This window comes from Doryrhamphus excisus, linkage group LG16, assembly GCF_037039965.1.
Source record: "Doryrhamphus excisus strain RoL-2023G ecotype Guam linkage group LG16, RoL_Dexc_Guam_v1.1, whole genome shotgun sequence".
NCBI lineage: Eukaryota > Metazoa > Chordata > Actinopteri > Syngnathiformes > Syngnathidae > Doryrhamphus > Doryrhamphus excisus.
In genome coordinates this window covers 14,749,760-14,767,300 of record NC_136372.1, presented here as the reverse complement: position 1 = coordinate 14,767,300, position 17,541 = coordinate 14,749,760, and the positions used below count along the sequence as shown (strand labels likewise).

Genomic DNA, 17,541 nt, shown 5'->3' with positions numbered 1-17,541 from the left:
CTCTATGCTACTAAAATTACATTATTTTTTCTACTTTTATTGTAGTAAAAGTCCAACTTTTTTTTTCCAATTTTCTTCTTGAAGTTGGTCTTATTTTTCCCATTTTTGGAAGTTATTTTTCTACAAATATTTTAATGTACTTCTTAAAAATGTTCTTTTTATAATATGACTTCCAAAAAAAATCCAACTTTATTTTGTTTCTTATGTTTCCCATTTAATTTAAAAAAAATACTTCAACTCGATGCTACTAAAATTACATTATTTTTCCTACTTTTATTGTAGTAAATGTCCAACTTTTTAATTTTTTTTCCCAACTATTTCAACTTTCTTCTTGCAATTTGCTTCTCGTACTCACGACTTGATTGCTATAATAGTTTGATTTTATTCTTGGAATATTATATCTTTTTTTTTCAACCAAAATTTTCAAAAATTACAAAATTATTCATATTGATTAAAAAAATCTATGTTTTAATATTACAAGTTTATTCATGTTTTTCTCATAATGTCTTGACATTTTTCTCGTAAGAATAAAGCTGTTTTTTTTCCAGTCAATTACGATATGCTACTAAAATTACATTATTTTTCCTACTTTTATTGTAGTAAAAGTCCAACTTTTTAATTTTTTTTTCCAACTATTTCAACTTTCTTCTTGTAATTTGCTTCTCGTACTCACGACTTGATTGCTATAATAGTTTGATTTTATTCTTGGAATATTAGATCTTTTTTTTTTCAACCAAAATTTTCAAATATTTTTACAAAATTATTCATTTATTCATATTGATTTTTTAAAAAATCAATGTTTTAATATTACAAGTTTATTCACGTTTTTCTCATAATATTTTGACATTTTTCTCTGTTTTTTCCAGTCAATTACGATATGCTACTAAAAACGTTTTTTTTTATTTATTTTTTTTATTTATTTATTTTTATTTTTATTTACTAAATACTCTTAGAACATGTAAATGTAACATTTTGGATGCCTCTGCAATAAACACTGATTTCCTTCATCATGCAACATATAGAGTAGAATACATATTTGCAAAAGCAATGTTTGCATTGCTAGAATCCTGATAGAGAATACAAACAAATGCACCGAATTCCCATCACTGACTGATTTCCTGCCATCCAAACATCACATTGGATGGAACATCTTAGCATCGCAAACATTTCTTTTATACCGTAAAAGCAGTGCGCTGTGAATGAAAATATGATTTATAGTCGCTTGTAGACGTAGATGACGTTGTGGCAGTTTGGACAGCGGTGCTCCACATCCTGGCAGGAGTCCACACAGAACGGTATGCAGCAGCAGAGGAAACACCTGCGAGTCAGAGGAAACCAAAGAAGTCGTGTTAGCTTCTCTGCGGTCTCAGAAAGGAAACAATTTTTATGTCTCGCTGCTCTTTACCCGAAAATGGCGAGGCCTCCGCAGATGAGCCATGTCATCAGGCCGGCTTTGCGTTCCACCTGGGTGAGCACCGTCTGCTGACAGCGGGGGCACAGGCCTTGTCCGGGGGCGTCGTGCAGGTGGGGAGTCACCACCACGTGAGTCACTGAGAGTTGGAGATAATGGAAATATAAAATAAAGTTTAATTAATTTTTATGACGGGGGCTGCACGGTAGTCGAGTGGTTAGTGTGCAGAACCAGGGTTCAATTCCACACCCTGTTCTTCTTGTGTGTTTCCTCCCACATTCCAAAAACATGCTAGGTTAATTGGCGAATTTAAATATAAAAATATATATCATTAAACAAGAAAGCAAAAAAAAAGCAAAAATGTCAAAATCTGCAATAATTTTTCCAGAATAATGTAAAAATAATAACTCCTTTAATCTTAGCTATTTTTAAAAAGAGCGGCCATTTTGATTGATCTTTCAAGGCACACAGAATATTGGTTCTATGGCTATACAAACATTGAAACCGACCAATAGAACAATAAGAACATAGGTAAGTTTCAGGAAAATATCTGTTCCTAACTAAAAAAGGGAGAAAACCGGCTTTTATTTTCACTTTGATGTAAATTTTAGTTTCAAACAACACAAAATGGTTGTTTTACATCAAGATAAATATTTATTTACAAATATAACACAGGCTGCACGATGTCCGAGTGGTTAGCGTGCAGGCTTCCCTGTTCAATTCCACCCTCGGCCATCTTTGTGTGGAGTTTGCATGTTCTCCGGTTTCCTCCCACATTCCAAAAACATGCTAGGTTAATTGGCGACTCCAAATTGTCCATAGGTATGAATGTGAGTGTGAATGGTTGTTTGTCTATATGTGCCCTGTGATTGGCTGGCCACCAGTCCAGGGTGTACCCCGCCATTTGCCTGAAGACAGCTGGGATAGGCTCCAGCACCCCCGCGACCCTCGTGAGGATAAGCGGTAGAAAATGAATGAATGAATAATTATTATGACAGTGTTGAATTAAATGATGACTGCAGGCCACAGGGCCATCCCTGGTTGCAATGCCACATTTTAGCCAGCAGAGGGTGTCCAACACAACAAAAGTCACATATATCAACCACTCCTGTCTGTCATCATCACAATAACAGAGAGCTTGTGTTTTGTTTGATATGAATGTTTCAAAACCAGAATGTGTGACGCAAATTTTAGTTATTCGGTACTAAAAACAACTCTTAAATGTTGCCAGGCGCGTGGAGAACAACGATGCATTGTGACGCAGACACAATCCACTCGGTTCACAGACTCCCCCCTTCATGGCGTGTTGATGCAGGACAGTGCTTTGCATTGCACCAAGCGAGAGGGACATATCATGTGACTGTGGGTGCTTTACACTATTTACTGATGGCGGTGCTCACCTGTGGTAGCCGGACCTTTGCAGACGCGGATGAAACGGAAAGACACAAGAAAAAAAACACATGATAAGCAGTCGTATTACTATTTGATAATTAAGTGTTAGTCTATTCCGAAATGGCGACCGTGCACAAACCTCCTTGGTATCCCAAATTTGGGGCTCCTGCATTAGGGGGCGGGTAAAACCCAGGTTGGGGTGGTGCACCGCCGGGGTTCATGGGTGGGCCAGGGTAGGGTGGTGCTGACTCATGACCCGGGTATCCTTTTTCCATCTTCTCTGGAGGAGCGATAACAAATAACAAATTATCAGTACAGTACAATATAGTATTATATGTTCTCAACTCAGTACTTTGCATACATTTGTATACAAATGTACTACATTAATTCCTCATTTATGGCGGGAAATTGGTTCCGGACCGGACCACGAGAAATGGAGAAGTTGGATTACTTACTGATAAATACATTTTTCTGTGTTTACAGCATAGAAAAGCGGCTTACGACTTTCTAAATGTGTTTTTTTTTTACATTATTAGAGACCTCTATACATGAAATAACACCCCTATAGTCACATTTACAACACATTCATTCATTCATTTTCTACCGCTTTTTCCTCACAAGGGTCGCGGAGGGGTGCTGGAGCCTATCCCAGCTGTCTTCGGGGCAAAGAGGCGGGGTACACCCTGGACTGGTGGCCAGCCAATCACAGGGCACATATAGACAAACAACCATTCACACTCACATTCATACCTATGGACAATTTGGAGTCGCTAATTAACCTAGCATGCATGTTGTTGGAATAATTTTACTTTATTTTAGTTTTATTGTGTGCGAGATTTATTGTTGTACGCCCCCCCCCCCCCCCCCAAGTGCATATTCATTCATTCATTCATTTTCTACCGCTTATCCTCACAAGGGTCATGGGTATGCTGGAGCCTATCCCAGCTGTCTTCAAGGCGAGAGGCGGGGTACACCCTGGACTGGTGGCCAGCCAATCACAGGGCACATATAGACAAACAACCATTCACACTCACATTCATACCTATGGACAATTTGGAGTCGTTAATTAACCTAGCATATTTTTGGAATGTGGGAGGAAAACGGAGAACATGCGAACTCCACACAAAGATGGCCGAGGGTGGAATTGAACTCAGGTTGAGGCCTGCACGCTAACCACTCCTGCACCGTGCAGCCTGTGTATTATTTGTAAATAAATATTTATCTTGATGTAAAACAACCATTTTGTGTTGTTTGAAATTAATATTTACGTTAAAGTGAAAATAAAAGCCGTTTTTCTCTCTTTTATAGTTGGGAACAGATATTTTCCTGAAACTTACCTATGTTCTTATCATTATTTTAGTTGCTTTCATGTTTGTATAACCATAGAACCAATATTCTGTGTGCCTTGAAATATCAATCAAAATGGCCGCTCTTTTTAAAAAAAAAGCTAGGATTAAAGGAGTTAGTATTTTTACATTATTCTGGAAAAATTATTGCAGATTTTGACATTTTTGCGTTTTTTTTTGTTTTCTTGTTTAATGATATATATTTTATTATATATATATTTTAATATTATATATTTGTCCTAGCCGTGACATCACTACCATTAGCAAAGAAGTACAAACTGTGGCTCCAAAGGTATCTCCAACGACCTTTGACCTCCCGGAGCGTATTAATGACGCTGTAATCGCTGTACAAAGTTCATCAAATTGGGAACTACAGGTAGACGCTTCCCTATCGATATCGAGATTGACAGGAGGGGGAAACACTTTTTTTTTTTTTTTTTTAATTGTATTACATCCTCTTTGCAATTCCCTAATAATTCGAACTTTTATCGCATAATGAAAGCGTTGCGTTTATTGTTTAGAATATCACATTTCCACACGTTCTAGGATCAATGCAGTACCTTTACTTTAGCTTGCAGGGTGGGGGGGGGTGATTAGCGGCAGTGGATTCAGCTTTAAAAGCACTAGTCCACATCCGAGAATATTCCGCATGTCGTATCATTTCGAGGCGTATCCGTGCCAAAGTATAATCAGGAGTGCCTTACCCTTTTTTCTGTACAATCCGCCATTGATATGACATCACCGCTTGTCAACAAAACAAAGAAAAGCTTCGGCAGAACACAAATAAAGGTGTGTTTTGTCGTTGCTATTTGACGGAAAAACACCAATATATGTAATATATATATATATATATATACAGTACATGTATCAAATATGACGTACCTTCTTCTTTACGGGACAGGCGTGCCTCTGAGGGAGTTAGCGGGACAAATTCAATCGTTTTTTCACCTCAAAAAAAGAGAAAGAGAAACAGGAAATGAGCACTTCAGGACATAGACGAGCCCAGAAGAAGAAGCAGCATCAGTGAACGACTCACAACTTTGACCAGCACTCAAGCTCCCTCCCTCCCTGCGTCAACCCCCCCCCCCTCCCGCCCCCTCCCTCGCTCCGTCCGTCCCCACCCAACATCCCATGTGACGCAATACGTCAGATAGATAAAACTCCCAATCTAATTGTCCGTGCTTCGTTACTGCTGCAATGGATCAGGAAAACAAAGATACTTTTAGTCCAGAATAAATGTCATAATCAGGACTCAGGACTATTATGGGGGTGGTCAGTAAACCAGTTAAACCAGTTTTTAACAGGTCGGACCAACACACAGCAGCCCCCCTGCATGAAATCCACCCAACACCCACCCCTTATAAGTCACAATAACGGCCCCTCAAGTGGGTGCGGAGGCCCGGCAAAGCAGCAGTTCTGCAAGCCGATCTATCAACCCGAGCTTGGGGGGTCGGAGGGGTCCCATTGTTCCCGTCCCCAAATACGCCATCTGAATGACTTCAGACCGGTAGCCCTAATGATGGAGACATGGGGCGGATGCTGTTTGTATCACCTGAAGGCCACAGACCCCGCATACCGGGAAAAAATGGGGACCCAGGACGCCATCGTCGAGGCGCTGGTGCTGTGAGGATTACAGTTCTGGACTTGTCCAGCGTCTTAAAACTCATCCAGGATCAGCTCCTCAGAGACTCAGATGGGAGTGGGACCACATTCCTGACTGGCACACCTAGACTGAGGGGTGAGCGCACCTGCGCCTCAACACCACCAAAACCAGAGAAAGCAGGTATATACCATCAGAAGGCTGCAAGGTCCTTCAAGGTATGCAAGAAGTTGCAAGAAGTCCCCCCCCCCCCCCCCCCCAAAAAAAAGGACCATACGCCATATTGAAGTCAATAGTCACTTTGTGGCGTTACGGCAACATAATGCAATCTGTCATACTTATCATGTGACAGTTGCATTGTGCAACACGTGACACGCACCCTCATGACAGTCATGCCCGGCACGCCGGGATCACTTGAAGGTCACAGGATTCCCAAAAGCAAAGCACACTAGCCATTGCGTGCGGAATGTGATACGCACGTTAATGGTGTTCATCCCATTTACGGGTGTCCTAACGTTTTCCAGCGAGGGCCACATCGTGAAAAAAAAGAAGTATAAGGTAGTGTCAATTTTGCTTTTTTTTCTTCAAATATTTCAACTTTTCGGTTCCATCTCGTGGCGAGGGGCGGCACTTTGGACACCCATGCTTCTAATCTGGTTTACTGTAAAAAAAAAACAAAAAAAAAAAAACTGTACAACCACTAGAGGGCAGCAGAATTTCAACCAAAAAAAGAAAAGATGCATTCAAGGCGCACACAGAGAATAAATTACATTTCATAACAATGAATTAATTAAATAATAATATAATAATATAATAATATAATAATATAATAATATAATAATATAATAATATAATAATATAATAATATAATAATATAATAATATAATAATATAATAATTCATTTTCTACCGCTTTTCCTCAATAATATAATAATATAATATATTATATAATAATTTTATAATAGTTAAATAATAGTTGTTTTATACAAATAAGCTAGAATATCATTATTGATGATCATTATTCTAATTATTAGAAAGCATAATATAATAATATATTCATTCATTCATTCATTTTCTCCCGCTTTTCCTCAATAATATAATAATATAATATATTATATAATAATTTTATAATAGTTAAATAATAGTTGTTTTATATAAATGAGCTATAATATCATTATTGATGATCATTATTCTAATAATTAGAAAGCATAATATAATATAATAATATAATAATATAATAATATAATAATATAATAATATAATAATATAATAATATAATAATATAATAATATAATAATATAATAATATAATAATATATTCATTCATTTTCTACCGCTTTTCCTCAATAATATAATAATAATATAATAATATAATATATTATATAATAATTTTATAATAGGTAAATAATAGTTAAATAATAGTTGTTTTATACAAATAAGCTAGAATATCATTATTGATGATCATTATTCTAATTATTAGAAAGCATAATATAATAATATAATCATTCATTCATTCATTTTCTACCGCTTTTCCTCAATAATATAATAATATAATATATTATATAATAATTTTATAATAGTTAAATAATAGTTGTTTTCTATCAATGAGCTATAATATCATTATTGATGATCATTATTCTAATAATTAGAAAGCATAATATAAAAATATAATAATATAATAATATAATAATATAATAATATAATAATATAATAATATAATAATATAATAATATAATAATATAATAATATAATAATATAATAATATAATAATATAATAATATAATAATATAATAATATAATAATATAATAATATAATCATCCATTCATTTTCTACTGCTTTTCCTCAATAATGTAATAATAATATAATATATTATATAATAATTTTATAATAGGTAAATAATAGTTGTTTTATATAAATAAGCTATAATATCATTATTGATGATCATTATTCTAATGATTAGGAAGCATAATAATGAACACATTATACTAAACTATAATCAATTACATTATGTTATTGGTATTATTTAACCCAATGATGATGATAAATTACACATTATATTTTATGTATATATGTATATAAAAACTGAAACATAGAAAAAACTAAGTTATTTTCCAATAGGATATCATGCAAATCCATTGAATCTCTTAAGAACAAATAAAAATATGACCAAAAATTACATCTCATAGAAAATAATAGTATTTTTTTTTACGTTCAGAAAATGTGAAATAGTCGTAAACGACCAATGGATGGGAAGTTTTGTTTCTGATATCATATTTTGCAGTTCAATCAGGGCCAAGCAAATGACGACAAATACTGAAATATTAAACAGCGGCAACAAAAAGGATGTGAGAAAGAGTCAGCGTGGATGTGAGAGCCAGAAGGCAGAGCATCCTGATTTATCTCCTTCTCATTCTGGTCCTGCCGACATCCCCCCCCCCCGGGGACCGCCACGGATGGAAACCCGAAACCATCATCACGTTTATTAGATCAAAACATTACGTCTGCTGCATTTGGATGATGGATCCAACTGTTGCAGCAGCCGACCATATCTCAGCATCGACCACACAAGCCAAAGCCTGCCGGGGATTTTTTTCCTCTTCATGACGCAATCGTGATACACGCTCGGCATTTTGGCTTGGAATATTTGGATTTAGGACATGTGATAGGGCGACAGCTTCGGGATGGAGGGAACAACCATTCGAGGCCAAGGCGATAGTTAACTCAGGGGTGTCTAAAGTACGGGCCTGGGGCCATCTGTGGCCTCAGGTTGTGTTTTTATTGGCCCGCAATACATTCTAATTGAAAAATCTGCAATAATTTTATAATAGTCATAATATTAAGAGAAAAAAAGTCCAAGAAATCTAAACCAGTAATAAATAAAAAAAAGTAATTTTTAAAAATGAAAAAAAAATATTTTAGTCACAAATATTAAAGAAAAAGGTCATAAAATTATTTAAATAAAAAACAATATAAAGTCAAAATATTATATTATCCTAAAAGTAGTTCAAGTAAATACATAAAAAATAAAGTAATAAAAAAAAAAGGCTGGCAACCAGTCCAGGGTGTACCGCGCCTCTCGCCCGAAGATAGCTGGGATAGGCTCCAGCACCCCCCCAACTCTCGTGAGGATAAGCGGTAGAAAATGAATGAATGAAAACGAAAGAAAGATGCTATCATTTTAAAAGAATAAAGTTGGACATTAATTATGAAAAAAGTCAACATTTTACCGGAATAAACTTGAAATATGAGGTAAAATTATGTTGATTAAGTAGCATGAAGTTGAAATAATAAAGCTAGATTAAGTGCCAAAATTATGAGGGGAAAAAAACAGACCGTATTCGCGGGAATTGCAAAATCCAAAAAAATACAGCTGAATAGGTGCAGATCCTGGAAGAACGAGAAAGCTTTGTGTGCTGGTTATTGTGTGTAGCTGCTCAATACGAGTCCACAACTCAATACAAAGGGACTAAAAATGAGCATAATGGGCCCCTTTAATATGATATCAGAATAAAGTTGAAAAATTTGTATTTTTTTTTAAATGTGAAAAATAATATTAATCATTTCAGCTGAGTGGCTCTCATTGGAAAAAGTTAGGACGCCCTTGTTCTAACTCATTTGAAAGACAAAGCAGTGAGAAAAAAGTAACGCTAAACCTGGGATTTGAAAGAAAAAAGTTGGACACTAATGATGAAAAAAAGTCACAATTTTACCAGAATAAACTTGAAATATGAGATAAAATAATGTTGTTTAAATAGCATAAAATTTAAATATTAAAGCTAGATTAAGTCCAAATATTATGAGAAAAAAAACAACCTTTTTTTCACGGGAATCGCGAAATCCAAAAAAATACAGCTGAATAGGTGCAGATCCTGGAAAAACGAGAAAGCTTTGTGTGTTGGTTATTGTGTGTAGCTGCTCAATACGAGTCCACAACTCAATACAAATGAGCATAATAGGTCCCCTTTAAAACGAATTCAGAATAAAGTTGAAATATTTGGATTTTTTTTTTTATTATGGGAAAAATAATAATGGTAATAATCATATATTTTTTCAGCTGATTCATATGCACCAAATGAATAAAACGTGAGTTTCTTGTGCAAATGAGTGGCGTGTTAATAAATACTCAAGTGAGGTGTTTGTTCAACGCTTAAAAAAAAAACAGACCTTTTTTCGTGGGAATCAAAAAATCCAAAGGAATACAGCTGAACGCTAAACCTGGGATTTGAAAGAATAAAGACACTAATGATGAAAAAAAGTCCAAATTTTACCAGAATAAACTTGAAATATGAGATAAAATAATGTTGTTTAAATAGCATAAAGTTTAAATATTAAAGCTAGATTAAGTCCAAATATTACGAGAAAAAAAAAACAGATCATTTTCGCGGGAATCGCAAAATCCAAAAAAATACAGCTGAATAGGTGCAGATCCTGGAAGAACGAGAAAGCTTTGTGTGCTGGTTATTGTTTGCAGCTGCTCAATACGAGTCCACAACTCAACACAAAGGGACTTAAAATGAGCATCATAGGTCCCCTTTAAAATTATTTCAGAATAAAGTTGAAATATTTGGATTTTTTAAATTAAAAAATAATGATAATAATCATATACTTTTTCATCCGAGTGGCTCTCATTGGAAAAAGTTTGGACGTCCTTGTTCTAACTCATTTGAAAGACAAAGTAACGCTAAACCTGGAAATGTGAAATAACAGTGGCCAATGCTTATGCTTTTCATGTCATGTCCTCAACTAACAAATAGGTGCAGATCCTGGAAGAATGAGAAAGCTTTGTGTGCTGGTTATTGTGTGTAGCTGCTCAATACGAGTCCACAACTCAATACAAAGAGACTAAAAATTAGCATAATGGGCCCCTTTAATAGGATTTCAGAATAAAATTGAAATATTTTGATTTTTTTTATAAATGGGAAAAATAATATTAATCATTTCAGCTGAGTTGCTCTCACTGGAAAAAGTTTGGAGGTCCTTGTTGTAACTCATTTGAATGACAAAGCAGTGAGAAAAAAGACACTAATGATGAAAAAAAGTCACAATTTTACCAGAATAAACTTGAAATATGAGATAAAATAATGTTGTTAAAGTAGCATAAAGTTTAAATATTAAAGCTAGATTAAGTCCAAATATTATGAGAAAAAAAACAGACCTTTTTTCGCGGTAATCACGAAATCCAAAAAAAATACAGCTGAATAGGTGCAGATCCTGGAAGAACGAGAAAGCTTTGTGTGCTGTGTGCTTTAAAATGATTTCAGTATAAAGTTAAAATATTTTGATTTTTTTTAAATGGGAAAAATAATATTAATCATTTCAGCTGAGTTGCTCTCACTGGAAAAAGTTAGGACGCCCTTGTTCTAACTCATTTGTATGACAAAGCAGTGAAAAAAAAGTAACGCTAAACCTGGGATGTAAACCTTCCCTCGCACGCTTAAGTTCACTTCCATTTTTTTTTCCTGCAAGCCGTTGACCGATACAAGCCATTCATAAGCCACCATGCCGTAAAATAAAGAAAAAAGTCTGTGTCATACTGGGTGGGGAACAATAAATTAAAAAAAAAGCGACCCGGGTGATAAGAAAACAGAAGCAATCACTCCCCCCCACCGTGCAAACATGACACCAAAAGAGCGACACGCTTGCGTGTTGAACATCGGCTTTGCTGTGCATTAGACAGGAAGTGAATAGAAGCAAAGAAAAGGGAGTGGCACTTGCATGTTGACTGATGTTTGGGGCAGCGCTAGCAGAATGAGAGGTTGCCACTGAGCGCGGTACTGCCAGAAGTAGCGTAGCATCCCCCAAGTGTAGATCTAGAAGAAAAAAAAAAAAAACAACAAAAGATGGTAACGGTGGACGTGAAGGCGCTGACGGCCCCCGTGGGGATCGTGAGGATCCTGGAGGTGATCTTCACCTGCATTTCCTTCAGCCTGGTGGCGTCCGTCACCCGTTCCACCGACTCATTCTGGACTTGGTGCATGTTCACCTGGTGCTTCTGCTTCTGCGTGACCGTCCTTATACTTTTGATGGAATTCCTGAGTCTGGGATCAAAGTTGCCAATTTCCTGGGATGACTTCACCACCGCCTTTGCCATGTTGGCGACGTTAATGGTGCGTCTTTATTTTTTATTGGGGGGAAAAAAAACACAAGAAAGATCATGTTAGCATCAAACTTGTTGTATGTTTGTCAAAAGTAAGTAAAAAAAATAATATTATAACATTAAAACAACAACATTGCAATTTTTTCCTCCTAATTTTAATTCTAACTATTCTCATAATAATATTAGTACAAGTATTAGTATTAGATTAATCTTAATCTTTGGAATAGTTTTCTGACATGTGTAAAGACACTCCCCACAGATACATTTGTTCCCAAGTGAACGTTGACTAGCCAGTATCTGTGGGTGGGTGGAATTGACAGAGATATGATAAGTCAACATAACTTCAATACGCCATAAAATGGTGAAATAATGATTCAACAGTAATGGCGGCGCAAAGAAGACACTTAAGAAGGTCCAACCAGAATGTACGTTTTATTTCTAAAATGTGCCAAAAAAAACGAGCCATGGGGCGACAAAAGGGCCCCCGAGCCGCACTTTGGAGACCCCCGTAACTTTCCTCGACTTGCGAGTTTCCTTCATAGTGAGCAAACAATGGTAATTAATGAGCGAGGGGGAGTGTTCCTTGTCAATGAGTTGTAACAGTCATTTTTATTGCAAATGTGGATCCAAAATCAGAGGAGGCGTTTGCAAAGTCGTATATGGACAGGAAATAATATAATGTTAAATGTTCTTTTTAATGTTATTTTATTTTAATTATTAATTAATTTTAGATTATAGTATTATATTTAATTATTTTTAAATTAATTATTTTTTTTAATATTTTAATATTATTTTAATTGATATTAATAAATATAATATATATTTTATGTACATTTACATAAATATGTATATATATTGTATTCATTATTCATAACTGTGTATTATTATATTTATATAGTCATTAATGTAATATTGGTAAATATTATATATTATTATTATTATTTAGTAGTATTTATGTATTATATATAATATGTGGTTTTATATAATATTAATAAAACTTAAATTAATAAATACTATATGTTAATGTACATAAATATGTATAAATGTTATATTCATTTATAATGTGTATTATTACATTTATATAGTCATTCATGTAAAATAGATAAATATTATTATATATAATAATTATTTATTTATTATTAATTATGTATTATATATAATATGTTGTATTATTATATTTATATAGTCATTAATGTAATATTGATAAATATTATATATTATTTATGTATGATGTATAATATGTTGTTTTATCTAATATTAATAAAATTAAATAAATTAATAAATACTATATGTCCATGTACATAAATATGTATAAATGTTATATTTATTTATAATTGTGTATTATTATATTTATATGGTCATTAATGTAAAATAGATAAATATTATTATATACGTATAATAAGAATTTATTTATTATTAATTATGTATTATATATAATATGTTTTTTATATAATATTAATAAAACATCTGGTTTTGCAGTTGCTGAGCGCCTCCATCATCTTCGCTACGGTCTTCACGTGCTCATCCTGCTCCGAGCTGATCGCGGCGTGCGTGATGTCCTTCGTGGCCTTCGTCTTGTACGCCGTTGAGGTCGGCCTGACCCGGGCCAGACCCGGCGAGATCAGCGGCTTCCTGTCGACGGTGCCGGGTCTCCTGAAGGTGCTGGAGGCGTACGTGGCCTGCATCATCTTCGTCTGCTTGCAGTACAGCAACTACAAGCTGTACGCGGGGTTGCAGTGGTGCGTCGCCGTCTACTCCATTTGCTTCATTTTCGCCCTGCTCATCATCATTTGCACCGTTTGCCGCCTGCTGAGCCTCTTCCCGGCCCCGTTTGATAAAGTCCTCATCGTGTGCAACATCTTGGCCGTGTTGATGTACATGACCGCCGTGGTCATCTGGCCGTTTTACAGCTTCAAGAACTATCCCCGACCCGCCATCTGCTCTCTCTTTCCAGCGTCGTGTGCATGGAACATGTTGGCCGTCGTCACTTTTATGACGTGCGTCAATCTTATCGCTTACATCGTTGACACCTTTTATTCCTTCCGGCTTGTCTTCTTCATGAGCAGAAACTGAAGCCTATATATACGTATACTGTATATATACGTATACTGTATATATGTATACGTATACTGTATAGTGGTACTCCAAATGTAATGTAAACCCTGCTTTGTACATCGTGTTCAACACTAAATACATCCAAAATAAAGTCAGAAAAACTAAAGAAAGATGCTTTCATTTGGAAAGAATAAAGTTGGACACTAATGATGAAAAAAGTCACAATTTTACCGGAAGGAAGAAAGAAAGAAGCAAAGAAGCAAAGGAAAGAAGGAAAGAAGGAAGGAAAGGAAGGAAAGAAGGAAGGAAAGGAAGGAAAGAAGGAAGGAAGGAAGGAAGGAGGAAAGGAAGGAAGGAAGGAGAAAAGGAAGGAAGGAAGGAGGAAAGGAAGGAAGGAAGGAGAAAAGGAAGGAAGGAAGGAGAAAAGGAAGGAAGGAAGGAAGGAAGGAAGGAAGGAAAGAAAAAAGGAAAGAAGGAAGGAAGGAAGGAAGGAAAGAAGGAAAGAAGGAAAGAAGGAAAGAAAAAAGGAAAGAAGGAAGGAAGAAAGGACGGTAGGAAAGAAAGAAAGGAAGAAAGGAGGAAAGGGAGGAAGAAAGGAGGAAAGGGAGGAAGCAAGGAGGAAAGGGAGGAAGCAAGGAGGAAAGGGAGGAAGCAAGGAGGAAAGGAAGAAAGAAAGGAAGGAGGAAAGGAAGGAAGGAAGGAAAGAAGGAAAGAAGGAAAGAAGGAAAGAAGGAAAGAAGGAAAGAAAAAAGGAAAGAAGGAAGGAAGAAAGGACGGTAGGAAAGAAAGAAAGGAAGAAAGGAGGAAAGGAAGAAAGAAAGAAGCAAAGAAGCAAAGAAGCAAAGGAAAGAAGGAAAGAAGGAAGGAAGGAAGGAAGGAGGAAAGGAAGGAGGAAAGGAAGGAAGGAGGAAAGGAAGGAAGGAAGGAGGAAAGGAAGGAAGGAAGGAGAAAAGGAAGGAAGGAAGGAAAGAAGGAAAGAAAAAAGGAAAGAAAAAAGGAAAGAAGGAAGGAAGGAAGGAAGGAAGGAAGGAAGGAAGGAAAGAAGGAAAGAAGGAAAGAAAAAAGGAAAGAAGGAAGGAAGAAAGGACGGTAGGAAAGAAAGAAAGGAAGAAAGGAGGAAAGGAAGGAAGAAAGGAGGAAAGGGAGGAAGAAAGGAGGAAAGGGAGGAAGCAAGGAGGAAAGGGAGGAAGCAAGGAGGAAAGGGAGGAAGCAAGGAGGAAAGGAAGAAAGAAAGGAAGGAGGAAAGGAAGGAAGGAAGGAAAGAAGGAAAGAAGGAAAGAAGGAAAGAAAAAAGGAAAGAAGGAAGGAAGAAAGGACGGTAGGAAAGAAAGAAAGGAAGAAAGGAGGAAAGGAAGGAAGAAAGGAGGAAAGGGAGGAAGAAAGGAGGAAAGGGAGGAAGCAAGGAGGAAAGGGAGGAAGCAAGGAGGAAAGGAAGAAAGAAAGGAAGGAGGAAAGGAAGAAAGAAAGGAAGGAGGAAAGGAAGAAAGGAAGGAAGGAAGGTAGGAAAGAAAGAAAGGAAGGAGGAAAGGAAGGAAGCAAGGAGGAAAGGAAGGAAGCAAGGAGGAAAGGAAGGAAGCAAGGAGGAAAGGAAGGAAGCAAGGATGAAAGGAAGGAAGCAAGGAAGGAAGCAAGGGAGGAAGCAAGCAAGGAAGCAAGCAAGGAAGCAAGGAAGCAAGGAAGCAAGGAAAAAATCCTTACAGTACAGTAGTTTAAAAAAATATATATTTTAGTAACAAATATTAAAGGTTATGTAAAACCAAAAAAATACCAATATAAAGTCAAAATATTATAATATACTAAAAGTAGTTCAAGTAAATAAAAAATAAAGTAATAAAAAAACAAAAAAGATGCTTTCATTTTAAAAGAATAAAGTTGGACACTAATGATGAAAAAAAGTCAAAATGTTATCAGAATAAACTTGAAATATGAGGTAAAATTATGTCGTTTAAGTAGCATGAAGTTGAAATATTAAAGCTAGATTAAGTCCCAATATTACGAGGAGAAAAAACAAATCATATTCGCAAGAATCACAAAGATAAAGAAATACAGCTGAATAGGTGCAGACTCTGGAAGAACGAGAAAGCTTTGTGTGCATACGAGTCCACAACTCAATACAAAAGGGACTTAAAATAAGCATAATAGGTCCCCTTTTAAAATGATTTCAGAATAAAATTGAAATATTTTGATTTTTTTTAATGGGAAAAATAATAATGGTAATAATCATATATTTTTTCAGCTGATTCATATGCACCAAATGAATAAAACGTGACTTTTTTGAGCAAATGAGTGGCGTGTTAATAAATACTGGAGTGAGGTGTTTGTGAGGCGGCAGGACCCAACCTTGGCCTTTCAGTGTGTGTTTGCCAGGGTGTGTTGGGGTGTGCATACCATGAAGCACACAGGACGTGGCCACTGGCTTATTGTATTACCGCGCTTAGTTTCATGATAACGAATGACTATATGTTACCATAATGCTATACGCTTGACACATTTACACGCGCAATCGTATTTTTTCCACTTTTTTCATAGTTTGGTTGGTCCTGCGACTTAGTCAGGCGCCTGATCTGCTCACAGCCTTCAACATCCAGATTTTTAACATGATTAGAGCCCTCTAGACATTAAATAGCACCCCTATACCTATACCTTTACACTCCTGTCACCCTACATTGTTGACATAACAAGAGAAAATGAGACAAAAATAAGATTCCTGTTTGTGTGTGTCGATGTAAATTTGTTAGCTAGCTTGTTAGCTAGCGGAGCTGCGTGGTGAGCGGACAGGAAGTGACATGGGGGTTGAGTGACATGACAGTCGCCCGTTTTAGGGCTTTATTGTGCCCGCTGGGGGATTATATATAGGCTCCAGCACCCCCCCCCCGCAACCCTCATGAGGATAAGCGGTAGAAAATGAATGAATAATAATAATAATAATAATAATAATAATAATAGTAATAATAATAATAATAAAAAATTAAAATAAATATAATTAAATAATAATAATAATAATAAAAAATTAAAATAAATATAATTTAATAATAATAATAATAATAAATAAAATAAAATAACTACAGCACCCGGCGACCCTCCTGAGGAAAAACGGTATAAAATAAAATAAAATAAAATAAAATAAAATAAAATAAAATAAAATAAAATAAAATAAATAAAATAAAATAAAATAGATGTTATTTTTAATGACGAAAAACAGCCGCGGTTTACAAACGCCCCCCCCAGCCCGCATTGCTGTGGGCTAGTATGAGTGCGGGTCGGCACGGGACAGGAAAAGGAAAGAGGGAGGAGCGAAATCCCGCCCACCTCTCTTCAGACGATCCTGTGTGAGCAAATTTGCACAATCAAGTCTCCGATATGAAAAAGGGCGAGAGGACCAGAGTCCAATGTGAGTGCGCCTTGATGTTAGCATGATAATCGGAGGGTGTCCAATGAGCGATGTGGACCGAGGGCCATAAAGTGCACAGATAAGCCACGCATGCCGTGTATGAGCACACGCCCTCTTGGACCCGGGTTCCGGTTTTCAAGACTCAACATGCATCTGTTGTGGATTTCGTCTGGTTTTGAAAGCTTTTTGGGTGTTTTTGTGGGGGGGGGGAATGAATAGCAAAGAGGAGAACGTGTGAGGGCCCCCAACC

At 36.0% G+C, this 17,541-nt stretch overlaps 2 protein-coding genes across 2 annotated transcripts; one reads left to right on the top strand and one right to left on the bottom strand.

The window, feature by feature from the left end:
* Positions 1-940: 940 nt before the first annotated feature.
* On the bottom strand, positions 941-5,202 carry LOC131103322 (LITAF domain-containing protein-like). The gene is made up of 6 exons (XM_058049481.2): positions 5,186-5,202; positions 5,032-5,097; positions 2,943-3,083; positions 2,812-2,826; positions 1,406-1,550; positions 941-1,318 (listed from the first exon to the last, which is right to left on the bottom strand). The coding sequence occupies exons 3-6, from the start codon at positions 3,076-3,078 to the stop codon at positions 1,213-1,215; spliced, it is 402 nt and encodes a 133-aa protein (XP_057905464.1). The 5' UTR covers positions 3,079-3,083; positions 5,032-5,097; positions 5,186-5,202; the 3' UTR covers positions 941-1,212.
* Positions 5,203-11,439: 6,237 nt separating this feature from the next.
* Positions 11,440-13,930, top strand: LOC131103676 (myeloid-associated differentiation marker-like). The gene is made up of 2 exons (XM_058050134.2): positions 11,440-11,855; positions 13,325-13,930. Exons 1-2 carry the CDS (start codon positions 11,589-11,591, stop codon positions 13,916-13,918), a joined length of 861 nt encoding a protein of 286 aa, XP_057906117.2. The 5' UTR covers positions 11,440-11,588; the 3' UTR covers positions 13,919-13,930.
* The last annotated feature ends 3,611 nt before the right edge of the window (positions 13,931-17,541 follow it).